Source organism: Pygoscelis adeliae, unplaced genomic scaffold (genome assembly GCF_000699105.1).
Source record: "Pygoscelis adeliae isolate BGI_AS28 unplaced genomic scaffold, ASM69910v1 Scaffold3, whole genome shotgun sequence".
In the NCBI taxonomy this organism is placed as follows: Eukaryota; Metazoa; Chordata; class Aves; order Sphenisciformes; family Spheniscidae; genus Pygoscelis; species Pygoscelis adeliae.
In genome coordinates, this window is record NW_008824446.1 from 1,883,841 (window position 1) to 1,899,025 (window position 15,185).

General features: G+C 33.4%; 1 protein-coding gene across 1 annotated transcript in view; it reads right to left on the reverse strand.

The window, feature by feature from the left end:
* RYR3 (ryanodine receptor 3) overlaps positions 1-15,185 on the reverse strand; it is a 269,121-nt gene that overhangs the window by 140,284 nt on the left and 113,652 nt on the right. Inside the window, 12 exon segments of the mRNA XM_009320984.1 lie at positions 110-270; positions 640-676; positions 1,410-1,594; positions 2,854-3,062; positions 4,734-4,908; positions 5,620-5,825; positions 6,776-6,923; positions 7,358-7,517; positions 8,964-9,047; positions 9,502-9,605; positions 11,140-11,244; positions 11,454-11,670. Of these exon segments, the coding sequence (XP_009319259.1) occupies positions 110-270; positions 640-676; positions 1,410-1,594; positions 2,854-3,062; positions 4,734-4,908; positions 5,620-5,825; positions 6,776-6,923; positions 7,358-7,517; positions 8,964-9,047; positions 9,502-9,605; positions 11,140-11,244; positions 11,454-11,670 (1,791 nt within the window).

Below are 15,185 nucleotides of genomic sequence, written 5' to 3' on the forward strand. Positions count from 1 at the left end.
TCTTATTAGTTTAAATTTATGTTTAAAATATCATCAAGCTTGTGAATAATTCACTTTTGAAAAACAGTATTAAAATATAATCTTTAAAAAGTGATAAATAAATCCATACCTTTCATGAACCCTGCCTCTTTCATCACCTAAAGTAACTGTCACTGTACAACTTTTATTTAGGTCAAAATTCTCACTGTAAAAATGATAGTCTGGTGTTACCCAGCCAACCCAGACAGAGGATGGGTCTTGGCCAGCAAATATCCGTAGTAAATAAAAACACTGAAAAGAGGAAAAGAACATATTAGTAATAGAAATCTAAATTATTTATTGAGGAATAGTCAAATAGTGATTAAACAAACCTCCTATATATCAAACTTTAATAATAGTAATTCACATTCTCTTAATAAGTCTTTTTAAATGCTCATAAATTAAAAAAAAAGACTAGTTTAGTTTTTTATAAACCTTAGATAGTGAGGTTTATGCCTCAAGTCATACAACTCTGGACATTATTATTTATACACAGTGTTATATCAAACCAAATAATTAAAAAGGCTTCTTTCAACAGATCAATTTCTAGTGAACATGTTGCCACGACTAAATCTACTTCAAAAAGTAAGAAGAACTGAGCATCTCAATGTATTTACTTACTGTAGTAGAAGGAGCAGCAATTTCTTGGCTGTGCTTTCTAAAGATAAAGGAACATTAGTAAATTAGGTTTTCAAAAAAAAGAAAAGTAGTAAAAAAAGTACTCATTAATAAACTAAGTGTACTTACAAGCTAACTTATGTTTGCTGGGTACCGAGTATGCGTAAGTAAACTAAGTATGCAAAGACTGTACAGGATACAAATATACACCCAAAATAATTGATTGCAGTTAAGTCAGAGAGGGGGGGAAGAGATTGATTTACAGCAATTAACTAAAGATGAAGGCAATGCTGGAAGGTGCTGAACTCAGTAGTACCTGGTATCTTTAAAAATCTGTCTCACAATCTTTTTTTCTTTGCATGGACTAGTCACTTTTCCAATAACAATGAGCTATTGAACAATAATGTAGATGAGCATTAATCCAGTGAGCAAAAGATTCTGAGCTGGTTTTCCAGCCTGGCTGAAGAGCTTTGCAAATCCCAATGATTTTGAAAGGATGGCAGCTGCTTAGCAATGAATAACTATAAACCTTGTGATGCACCTCTTCAGAAACAGTTCTCTCTTGGCTGGATATAGCATTCTGCAGCAAAGCTGTGTTATAAATTTATTAAAACCATCAAGAACAAAAAAATGTCAGTAACATGCATCCTATGCTAGTGTGTGCTTAGTGCAAAAACAAGTATGAAATCTTGAGCGTACAATAATAAAGAATAATAGAACATATTACATTTACACTGAGAGCATGAAATAGCATAACAAAACCCAAGCCTAACCGTTTTTGGAAAACATCAGATGAGGCACTTTCCACACCCATGCCGAAGTTGAATGATGAGCGGAACTCAATGGGCATACTCAAACGACAGTATATCATGTCTGAATTGCTGTTCTGTGTGCCAAAAGTTTTGTGAGTAACTTTTAACCGAGGTGGACTCTCAATGGTTCCATCAATTCTCCATATCTAAAAATAATAGAAATAATTTTAAATAATACTATTCCAAGAAAAATGCTGAAAACTTTCATTAAGCAACTAAAGAATGAGATAACTGAGTCAATTTAAATTTTTCAAAATGAATTAATTTCAAAACTATGAAACTTTCTTCTCTGACAGGGAATCTAACCTGAAGAGCAAGGGAAGCAACAGATTCAGTATATCCTGACTACAGCAAATATTTTCAAGTTGTTCCGTACAGCATTTAAAAAAAAGATTTTATTAAATTAATTCATTTTGAGTGCACAAGTCATTGAAAAATTGCTTCACAAGAATCAGCAGTTTTCTACCACAAAAAGAAGAAATATCAATTAGAATCCTTCAGATGATCATTATGAAGTCTGAGTCTGATGTTATTTTCCCTTGTGCTGAAAAAGTGAGTATGCTTTTAAACTCAGTGATAGGAACATTTCAAAAACTTTTAAAGACAGGAATACAGTTGAAATGATTCTGATAAACTGAAAAAAATGCTGAGATCATTTAGCTGGAATTCAGTGAAGTGTATTTTGTTTAAGAAGGAAATGTTCAAAAACAAGTATTAGGGAATAATTGGCTAAAATCCTAAATTAAAGTAAATGGCCTAGGGATTATAGCAAAAAAAACCTGATCAGGAATTCAAACATATCATTTTGGAATATATTAATATGGAATATTTCATACAAACCATAGGACATATTATTCTGCTCTAGAGCAGATTAGTTAGGGAGTTGTGGAATTCCTATCACTGGTGCATCGTAAGAAAGAATGAAACAGATATCACCCAGCAACACCACAGGTACACTTAAATCTCCCTCAGATTAGTGAAGTGGACTAAATCAGTCTCCATTTAGCTCACACTTCCATTACCTTAAGTGATGTTGAATTCAGCTGAACAATTTTTAGATATTTAAGAAAAATATATAGAGAATGTTTTAAAAAATGAAAGTGAATGTAAGATAGAATATAAAAAATGGTTCTAAGAAATTACAACTGACATGTTTCAAGTAGCTAACCAAAACAACATAAATTAGTAAGACATATACTAGAACAGGTAGGTATATCCATATGAATGGTAATACTACCATAAATGAAGTTGGAGATAGACAAGATCATCTGGAATTATCTAAGAGTGACTTAATAGATTTATATGACAAACTATCTGATGACAGTAAGTATTAGTAAGGGTTTAATGTCTCAGCTTGCTAAATAAACAGTTGATAAACAGGTGTCTCCCTAACATGTAATGTTACCTCAATGTGAGGATGATTTTTTGGCACATTGACAAATGTTGGTAAGCGTTTACTAAACCACATAGCAACATCTCGGTTCATGTTGACAGCAAAAGGTTCAAAACCTTCTTGAAGGCCACACATTGTATAATACTTGAATGTACTGGCATCCATTCCAAGGTTCATACGACCAATCTGAGATAGACCCAGTGCACAAATTGGAACAAAACCTAAGAAACAATACAAGAACAACAACAAAAAAACCAACAGTAATTTATCTGGTGAACACAAGCATTCTATTTTGGATCCATCTAATGTGAACTAAACTTTAGCTCCTACAAGTAGTGCATATGAAGTGATGACAGTAGCAAGAATTTAAAGCCACGTTAAATACTAATGTCTAAGTTCAATATAATTGCTACCAAAACCCCTGAGGACTGAGGCAATGAATGGCCATTACACATGTTATCCCATTTATTTAAACATTAAACCAGATTAATAATCATTATTAGTAAGTAGTAGTAGATTTGTGTAAAAAACAAACAAAAAAATGTCAAGTCAAGAGGTAGTTTTGTGGACAATCAGCTTTGAAGAACAAAGATTTGCTCAAGTCAGTTATTAATTTATTAGAAGAATCAGTTATCTTCATCATTTTTAGACTAATAAACATGTCTTTATACAATGAGTTGGACACTGGAAGACAACCTTGGCTAGATCAAAGTTATTAACAAATGTTAAGTATGCTCTCTGAGGGCTCTGAATTTTCAAAAGGACTTTGAGATGAGGTTCAGGTATCTCAGTATTTCTGTTTAAAATATAGTTTGTCATCAGTAGCTATAAATTTGTTGCCACATTCATCCCTTCATCATTCATCATGGACAAATACACACTTCTTTAATGCTGGCATTTTTTATGACCAAGCTTATTTGGTCTCCGTATACCTGTAGCAGCCAATAGACAGGGATGAAAGGCTGTTGAATTATTTCTCCATTTTTCAAGAAACAGAACTTGGAGCAACTTCAGGGAAAAGCCAACAGTTCTTCCTCTAAAGGAGAAATTTTGTCTCCTACACTTCAATTTTAAGCCTTCAGAAAAGCTCTCTTAAGGCTCATTCTCTACCATTCTCTACTCATTCTCTACCATTAGAAGAACTGTATCAATGGTCAGACCAAAGAGGGACAGTGAGCAAAGTCTTCTGGCAATTACTAACAAGCATGAAGCTACTGGTTGGAGGAGGTATGCTTCCAAAGAAACTGTCAACTAAAAAATAAAACAAAACAGTTTGAATATATTCCCTGCCTCCTTCAATACAGTCATGTAGATACTACTGTTCAAAAAAGCAAAGGGCAAAAACAGAAGAGGAAAAATAGCCCAGGAAAAGGAGAAATGCAGGTAAACTATGAATAGGATGGAGAAGAAAAAATTACAAATCAGACTCAATTTACGTTGCAAAGATCTGTTCTTTTGCTGCATCCTCTCACCACAGAGTAGTCATTTTGTCCTTCACAGACAAGAATATAATACGTGTATGCTCCAGTGGGATAATCAGAGACAACTTTTTCATCTTTTGGGAATTTTTCAAAGTGCTTATTATTACTACTTCTTCTTAATGCTGAAGTTCAGTCCTGTGAGTAAGCCTAGCAAGGCTCGAAGAAAATTTACCCATTCTGATTGCTGAAATCCTATTAATATCTACTTCTGGTTAAAGGAAAAAAATAAAATAAATTTGTGCCATACAAGTGCTCTTAAAATATTTTTTTATGAAGTTAATGTGTAGCACAGTCTGAAGGCTCATATCAGTGAAATACAATTTCTCAGCTCACTAAGCTGTTATGACAGACTAGTTTTTCTCGGTTTTGTTTTGTCTTCTCATAACCAGGTAGCTATAAAAAGAAAATTACCACTTTCTATTCCAAAGTCAGCAAACGCAAGTTCTGAACCTTTACTGGTTATAAGCAACTCTCCATTCAGTGTAAAGATAATTGATTTATCATCCAAGTTTATCATACAACCAACCACGTCTCCTGGTTGCCAGCTTCGTCCAAAGAATCCACTACCTTGATGCCAACGCTGGCCCTAAAAAAAAACCAAGTAAATAAACACCATGCTGAAATTAAAAAATAAAACAAAACTATAAATAAAGTAAAACAAACAAATATTTCACCTTCCAGGATCTCAAAATAATTTGCAAACAGTACTGATCATGGCTTTCAGGTAATTAATTTAATTATTATCTTAGTTATTTCACACAGAGAAATTAAGGCTCCCTAACTTCAGTAATATGCAAACAGCAATTTAGAACCTGGATGATAACCACTGTTCACTGGATTCCATTTCTCATATGCAGTGTCATTATCAACCTTCCAGTCCTTTAGGAGTCAAGTTTGGGAAGAAAGAATATGCAGAAAGCAGAAAAGACAGAAAAGGCAAAACAGTACTGTGGTTCTCTCTTCCAGTCATTGAAGAAAGTTTGTTTTATTTTTGTAAAACACCACTTATAAAAAAAAAGGAAGTGAATGCTGTATTTTGTTTATGCTTACGACAGAATTCTTTACTCAGTTGGGTATATCCTAGGAAGTCAGATATAAACCAACACACCTTTGTTAGCATAATTTCAATGACCAGAACGGAAATGCAGATACTGTCCAGCATGAAACAGAGTTCAGAGATATCTTTATACGAATCAAAAATATTGCAGTAGTTGATCTGGAGTATACAGAGGAAACCTATACTGTAAGTTCTCTGCCTAGCCTGTTCATAGGTCAAAATACATAAAGATGTACTGACTTTGCTTCCTTCAAATACAAATGCTTGGTCATCAGCTCCCAACTCTATGTCAGGTCGACAGCCTGGCCTGGCCCAGCCAACACGCATATCTCCACCTGTCACAGCTTCAAATTCAAAGTACCACTTTCCAGACTTCACTGCATAAGACTGTTCTACTCTGAAAAATCGTATCTTGTCGATGCTGACTTTTTCCATTGTTTGGTCAGCTGTAAAAATAAACAGAGAAAAAAACCCACCTTTTATAATTAGATGAAACTATAAATGCCACTGTTTAGCTTTTCATCTGTCCCCAGTATTTTCTATGTCTGAAGACAGCCATTACCTAGTATTGCATGTTTAAGAACGTTCATAGTAAATGTTAAAAAAGGAGGAACAGTATTCAGTATACAGAGGCTAGCACATTCTAATTCTATACAGGATGAGTGATTATCTGCTATTTAGAATCAGAATATTTCAAAGTATCACTCAATGCAGAGCCCCAAACACAAAACTGACTAGAGGAAAACTCAGAAGTGTAAGATCACGACATGCAATACAATCCAATGCAATAATGCAGTATTACAATGCAACAAAACACTTTCCTACACAAGTCAATACATTTAGAACATTTTAAAAAAATTATCACATAAGTTTTGTTTTGGTTTAGATTTTTGTCAAAAAATTACAGTGGTATAGCAAATATGAAGAAAAACTTCTAAGCAAATTTCTCTTCCTGATTTAAAAAAAAAATTAAAAATTGAAGTTGGTGCACTTCTTTGACTACTTCTTAAGAACTGAGTTTGACTTGGAGTAGTCAAACCTAATCTGCATACCATGTAAAAAAATTCTTTTAAATTAATCCTGTATTATTTCCTTTCTTTCATTATTTCCAAATGAAAACCAGTATGTCCACCCACACTCCAGATTTTCTCCAATCTAAAAATCACGGAAATTAGAATTATCATATCACTAACCACAACCAATCTTTAAAAGAAAATATATCTAAGTAATACACAAGTCATTTACAAAGTATATTTGTACCTTTCATTAAAGTCCACTGCAAAAATACACTACTATTTATTAATATCTTATGTTTTCCCTATCTATTTCAGTGTTTTATATTTTTTTCCCAGCACTGAGGGAAAAAAAGGCCATGACTCTTATTGAAAGTACATACCTATCTCTTGGTCAGGTGGCTCAATACTATAACCATAGCCCGCAAATGTTCTAACAGCTTCACGAAGGCTATCTCTGTTTGATTTTTTAGTACGTTCATCTAATAATGCATATGGCACTAGCCGAGGATTACGTTTGTTCTTAAGATCCTAAAAGGGTTTATAAAAAAGAACAAGAAGAAAACTGTGTTTAAACATCACAAAGATTTTATATAATAAGACCGAGTGTATTCTGAAATAATGTTAAGATTACAGGAGAGAAACAATATTGATGAAGAACATTTCTATGAATGCAAGCCCAATTGTTATATTAAAATATTTAATATTAAAACCCTAAAGACAAGAATGAAAGAGAAGTATGGAAATATATTCTCATACATCCTGCAGCTGCAGCCGTGCAGGTATGACAATCTACTCAGACTTGCACAGGTAAGGCTTCTTTTCCTGCTCCCCTCCCCCTAACTTTTCCAGACATTACACGACATTCAGTATTTATCCTCTTATTTAACACTCCCAACTGATGTTCTAGAAAACAAAATCTCATGTTCTTTACTTATTCCAAACGCATCTAAAGAAGTCCTTACCTGTTGAATGCCATAGGTCCATCCTTGCTTTATTCTGTCTTTTGCCCAGACATTATGTGCATTTTCTGCTAGTTTGTCAACTAGAAATTCTTGAGAAGGTAACAATTTCACTTCAGAAAGATCAAGAGGGGCAGGTTTATATCCATTTGACATCATGTAACTGTAAGTCAACAAAGGAAAACAGAGAGTCGAGATACCCCACTGATGGTATTTAAAGTTTTCTATGTGACATGAAATTATTTTTATGCATTATTAAGTATGGTATTTTTTATATACTAGTCTGTAAAGATTGTGTTACCATTTTTCCAACAGAAGAAAACATATTTTAACTATTGTTCTTCCCATTTTTTCGTTGAACAATAAGTTCAGTAGTTTTTTAGTAGTAGGTATTACCCTCTCCAACCCTTCCACATAGTATAAAGACTACTCTGCTGTTTTAGACATATACAGACTCTCTCTTGCTCAGATCAGATCATTTCCATTTGTTAGGATGATTCATGTAGGCAGTAGATATTTTAACAAGAGTCAGAAACTAAGATTTATTTGTTCTGTTATTGAAGACAATAGTATCAAAACAGTATTATGATAGACTGCCTGCAGTATGAACCTTAGGAAAGGTTCTTTTTCCCTTTTTTAAATTAATGCCATCAACTGGATCAAGATTACTATCTCCCATATCATAAAACTATTCATTTTACTGCTCTCTTTAAAAACCTAACTTTGTTTCTCATGGATAAAGCTGTTTCAGGAAAAAAAACATCTTGTGGGTTGATAAACTGATGTGAAATGGCAAGTATCCAAATCACTGTTTCCATCTTCAAGTTTTGTTGCAGGACAGGGCTTTAATCTGTCCAGGAGGACTACAGAATCCCCACAGGCAAGGTTAAAATACAGATGTAATCCTTGATTAATCTTCACCACTTTGGGGGTGATTACTACTAATGATTTAAAGATGTCAAAATAAAAAAGATCATTCAACTATTTTAGCTGCCATAGTTTAGCTACCAAATAAAAAATAAAGCAAAAAAAAAGACTGTATTTTATGCAATAATCTACATATGTACATTTCCTAGAAATGTGCAATGTTGTAAGCACAGTAGTTTTCTATTTTTTCTCTTCTTTAAAGAAACACATTAATAATGTCTCTGGAAATGTGTGTATGATGAACAAACCTTTTCTTGGAGGGGAGGGAAGGAGAGGTGCAAATCAAAACAGGAGTTACAGGAAAATGATATACCCTCTCTCAAGTAGATCAATTTACCATCATATGCATATACTGTTCTTTGCTATGTGGTAGAAAAGCACTGAAATGTTGCTTTCAACTTCGGGGTATCTATTCTAAGATCATGTAACACGGATATAATTGCATGTGGTTTAAGTGTGTGACTGTGTGTGTCTGTGAATCACTCCACAAGGTGATGTAATGCAGCAGTATTCACAGTCAACCATCATCACAGGCAAGGTAATGGACCAACCATGTGCTCTGTAAGTCCATATTGGGTATGGGGTTCATAGCAACTATTTTTTAAATGAGCTTACAATATTTTTGTTTAATTAATACCCTGTAGTTACAAGTAACATGTAATAGTTATCATAAGGTACATACTTTTTAGGGAGTTTGACTTTTTTAAGATCTTCCTCAGCTGCTGGATGAGCATGAACAATGTGACATCCAAGGGCCAAAAGGGTTCTGCCAACATAAAAAAAATGGCAGTAATGAAACACAACATTATAGTCTCACCCATTTTATAAATTTCTTTTGGTTTTAGTATAAATACGCAGAACTAATGATATTTATAAACCAGGGAAGTAATTCAAAATAATGGAATTTCAAAACCCAAATATTTTAAGTTATCAAAAATAATAAATCAAACCTTCAAAGTCTAAATAGGTACAAATCTGCAGCTTGAAAGTTATGCCACTTTATTAAAACGAACAGGATTTGGTGGTGTTTTTTAATTTGTATCTCTGTAGAGACAAGATTTTTCTAAATCCTCTGAATGTGTTCCTGGAACTTCTAGCAAAGTTACCAGAACACACTTTGAATGAGATATTCTAATGTTTTTATTTCTTACAACAGTATGAAGTGCTTGAATAAAAATAATTAAAAACCCACTTTATTTTCTTTTAAATTTAAAGCTCACTTGAGGGTTTCAGTTGACATTTGTAGATTATAATTCTTCTCTGTCTCAGGTAATTTTGAGAATTCCACAAGACAAGGATGATGTCTTTTATTATCATCCCGTATCTGTAACAAAGCAACAGAAAAGAGTACTTTCCTGATACCAGATTCAAGCCAGAATCAGAGTGAAAAATCAGTTAATTCTTTGCAATAATGAAGACATTATAAACAATACCATTTATCTTTGCTCAATGACAGTTACTTATAATTATATAAATGAACTTTCCCATGATTCATTTATAATGCACACTATAAGTACTTCTCCACACCAAAAAATCAGAAAAAATATAGCTATTTCATGTGTTCTGCATAAATACACGAAACACAAGAAAACAAGCCTGTAAACTCAATGAACATTTCTGTAGAATGCCTGAGCAATATATGCTCAATAGAGCACAATCTGATCTATTGTACATATTCTAATTCAAAAACCTTGAAGAGTCATTTGGTAATGTTTTCCAAATTCTACTGGAATAACAAAGCAGAGTATTCTTTCCCTGATATCGACATAAGTCTTTGAATACTTATCTGACTCTTAATTAAACAAGCTCTTTCACTTTATGCCAAGTGCTTCTATCCCGATGGCAAATAAGAGTCACATTTCACATACAAAAACATTTTTCAATTGCCAAAGCTCAGAAACATTGAAAAGGTTAGTAAAACTCAGAATTTCAATAGCAATGACATTTTAGCAGATAGTATGATAGAGTTATTGAAGAAAAAGGTAAATCAAGTCCATAAGTAAAAACAGCAAAAGATAAGAGAACAAAAAAGATTCTTCTGAGGTAGGATACAGTTGTGATGGGCACATGGAGGACTACCCCAGTAAATTGGAATTTGAAAAGAAGCGAGATGAAATAATCTAAATTCAAGGCAGAATACAGCCTTTAGAATTTTATATTACTAGGGGAAGGTACCAATTTTAATATAATTGTTGAATTTAATATAATATTCTGAATATAATATTCTTGGCCTACACTTTTAGTTGTTTTTCATTTGGTGATGTCCATTGGGCAGGGAATGCTTTGTCATATGCATTTAAATAATGTTGACCATATGGCCTTACTCTCTTCAAGCTGTTAGGTTATACCACACTATAAGGGATCATTATAATTATAAGTTTTAACTGTAACTAATTAAATAAAATAACTGAGCTTTGAGGAATTCAAATGTTTACAAAAGTCACCAAAACCCTGTCTCCATTATCAACAGAAGTAAATTTCCACAATGGACTTTTTGCTTGTTAGCTCTTTGATCCCCAACACTAGAGTAACCAAAGAGTTAGCTGAGGGGTTACTCACTGTTGGTATGATTTTCAGTAGAATTCCATCTTGGTATAGCTAGTATGTTTCTCAATTGAAATATTTTTTCAAATGGTTAATTACTTATAGTGCTAAAACATGTAACTTATTTATATTCCAAATTTGCCTTCTAATCACTAGTTAATATCACTGTCTCCTGCCAGCTTACATGTTCATCTATTGTTAGTAATGTATAGACCACCACTAAATACTCTGTGCAACTTCCGAGTCCAGGTTTTCTGGTAGAAGACTTAACCTAATGTAGGTGACTGTACCCAGACAGGTCATTCAAAACATACCTTGCCATATGTCCAGCCAAGTTCTATTTTATTCATTCCCCACAGTTCATGGATATTTTCAGCTAGTTTATCCCTGATCTTTTCAAGATGAAAAGGAAGAGAAATCTAAGAACAGAGCATAACAGTTCCACAAATAAGAAAAGGTTCCAGTTATCACACCTTGTAGATCCAAGGTCATCTAGTTCAGCTAAATACACCACAACACACAAATGATGAATTGCTAAGAAAGGGGCAAGCTAGCTTAGTTTTTATATTGTGAATTTAAATTTTGTTAAGACATATTTTACAATCCTATTATTGCATACTTAACATACCTGACTGGTGTCTATCGGACAAGGGATAAAGGAAGCTTGGGAGAGGAATTGTGTTGTACCCAGCAAATCCCTCACTCCATCAGAATCTCTTTTATATTCTTTCACTGGTTCCAGTTTCATCTTCTCTTTTGGAAGCAATGCTTCATAACAAGGAGCATAGCCAGCAGGAGGCAAAAATTTAAACTCTCCATGACGTCCACCCAATAAGAAGCGAACTCTGTGCAATATTCAATGAAGAAATCATACTCTTAAATAGTCAGCATATACTAACATTATAAATAAATAATTTAGAAACTTAACCGTTTATCTGAATAGCATTTACAAAAATGCAGGTGTATTTTATGCTTTGATAAATGCCAAGGAGTTACCAAGCATTCATACCAGCAGATGCTATCAATAACACCATCACTTACCCACTATTTTTGAAAATTTGTTTTGGCCAAAGCAAAACTAATTATTCAATGCAGTAGCATGTTTTGTTGGTTTTTTTTTTTTAAAGTTTCTTAAAATCACATGGTTGTAAATTGTGACTTTTTAATGCATTTAAATTATTTGGAAACACAAATCTAATTTAAATTGGACTGTTACTCTAAAAAATCCCATAGGGACTATTTAAATATCACTTAAAAGTTCTAAAGTAACTTAGTGCACACATGCAGGCTGTTGGCACATGAGAAAAAAAACAGAGGATATGGTGAAAAAAACCCACTATGATCATAAAACATAAATCAAGCAAACAAAATTATTCCAAATACTACAACTGGGAATGAGTTTCAGAAGCGTAACTACAATTCCTATTAAACCCCTGAAGTTTTCTGTTTCTCCTTAGATATACATTTTTCATATAGATTTAAGAGTATACCAGGAAAAACAACAAAGACAAAAACTATCCAACTTCATACTTTGGTCCTCATGTAGGCAAACTCTAGAGGTAAGCAACCACAAAAAATTAAAAACAATTGTTATCTCTAGGAAATAGCCCATACGTTTGTTTTGATGGGGTGACCAGAAGAAGCCTACACCACTTTTTACTTACACTTCTAGAAATACTAGAACTATCATATCAACATATTTCATTGACAGTAAGAGACATTAATAATATAAAAAGATGAAAAAAATTAAGACACACAAGTTTTCTCAAACAGAATATACATAAGAACAAGTCACAAATATGTGAAATGGTTCAATGTCCACAAGAAATATATTATTATTAATTACTTCTATTAAGCTTGAACTTTCTAATTTCATTTTAAAGATACATTGTTTAAAATATTTGAATGATCCCAAGCAACTAAATATTTGAGATGACAACTTTGAGCTTAGATGTCTCTCTATGGCAAGCCCCCACACAGATCAAAACACTTTAAAATTAAAAAGGAGGTCAATTTTATTTTAAGACCTAGAAGTCTAACTACCTAAATAGACAAAATTTAAAGAAAGAATCAAAATAAAAAAACGCTCATGCAATTCTTCCCTTGCTGACCACACCCCAGTAAATAGCTCCTTGCTTCCTGCCAACTTGGTCAATTTTTCTGAGTTGTAGCAAACCATTCAATCTCACCTGATCTTTGCAATGTTCTCATTCCTTCTGAGGCCTATTTTCTCCCTGCTCTTCACTGCAGTATCTAAACCTCCACACAGGCTATATCCTCTTTATGTTGCACACTCTCTTTTAAAAACTTGAACTCTCCAAGAAGCTGTGGCTTTTTGTCTCATTTCAAAAGAAATGTTCAGATCTTTCCATTTGAAAAACTTGTTTTAATTTGTCTGACCTTAACCTTAAAAAGAACCCTCCTGAAAATCAAATATAAAGCAATATAACTCCTAAAAGACAGCTAGAAATAGTTGAGCCAATTTATTTAGGTTAATTACTACTCCTTTTGCTTCATTTTGGATTTGGGCTGTACATAGGCAACTGTGCCTGTCATTCTGGCAATTTGCTAGCAGCTATACTTAGTTTTTGTAGCTTGAATGACAAGACTATGCTAAATAGTCTTTTGCTTACTACTAAGGCTGTCTTTTACAAGACAAGACCCCCACGATAACAGTATTTAATGTACCTCACATTTAATTACTAAAAACACCAGGCGTTTACTTTTCATGTCAACACATCCAAACCCCTAACTTCCCTAAAAACATTTTGGATGGCTTATTTAAAGTTAATCTCATATTTCATTTCTTTATCTCTGCGTTTACACACTTTTTAAGAAGAGGTTAAATAAATCTGAATAGAAGAAAAGAAAAACAGAAGAAAAGAAAATGAATTCTCAGTACAGAGTTGCTGTTTAAATTCCTTGGTTATTTGAATGGCCATATTGTAGTGCTACAAGCAGAGCTCATAGCACCATTGGTAGGAGGAGGAAAAAATGGATAGATAGGGAGAAAATGCCTACAGTAAAAAACAGAATAAGAGACAGTGTGGGTAAGCAGGTGCTGACAAGGGTTTAGAGAGGAAAAACGGATATGGAATGATGAAGCAGACCCAGAATGAAAGACTGAGAAAGTCACAGAAAGCAGAGGAAAAGCAGAAAAGCCACAACAGAAGTAGAAACATAAGAGTCTGTGCTCAGTGCAGAACACTCTCCTCCACTCATGAACTCAGGATTCCCATGTAATAACATTTCTCTGATATTAACAGACACAGAAGATGACATATAACCTGCTGCTGCCATCAGCTGCTATTAACTACAAGTGAAAATGCTCTCACAAAATACACAAACAACATCAAATAAGAATGAAGAAAAATAATTACACCAGTTTAGGCAGATTTTGTATGGAAAAGAAGTAATGAACATTTTCAAAAGCTCTTGTACTAATGCAGCTACATAGTAGGGTCACTCCCAGAGAATAAATGAAAATTGATTTATTAAGCCCTTCCCAGGACTCCTTTATTCTGCTTGATCTCTGTTAGTATTCTTACCTGGGAGGTTCTCTTAAGCATGGGATGCTCAAAGTATTTATGTATTGATCACAGAAGGAAAAGCCCACAGAGAACTAATCTGATTTACTTCACTTCAGAGAAACAAAGATTTCTTTTTTCTTAATTGCTAAATTTATGAACCATTTATGAACCGAACCTTCACTTCTCAAAAATTACCATGTATAAGAGAAACCCTCCTTTAAATAAAAGCCAGCCCTTTGCATCTTTTCACTCCACCACAATCTCTTACTCCACTCCTGATTATTTCTTCTAAACTTGGCAGTTTCTGGCAGCTATTGACATCTAGACCGTTAGCATTTTTTCATAGTGAAAAATTTTCATAACTTATCCGTAATTTATGCAGAAAGCATGCTCAGCCTACAAAAGACAAAAAAATCCCAACCTTTCTGACTGAAGAATTCTCCTTCATTATCTTTATGTCTTTCCTTCCTAAAATTGTTGCCTGTCAATACCAGCAATAAAGATGCTCTAAGATGAACTGAACAGAAATTGGTCCTGTTATAACAACAGTGCAAGAGCTAGTCTTTTGTTGTTGTGTTGGCTTTGTAATGTTAACTCAAGTATTTCAGCCACTTAAGTAGACTGACATTTGCAGAAGATTTTCTGAATTAATTAAAGGTAAGATAACAATAAAAGTCTGAAAATTGTAAGTTCAAATCTCAGTATTTTAGCTATAAAACAGGTAAGAAATGGAAAATATTAGTAACGAGATTCCAAAACTGCTTCTCATCAGTTCTTTGTGTTCCCTACTTGAATATAGTATCAGTTTTCATGATGATTTAGGTTTTTTA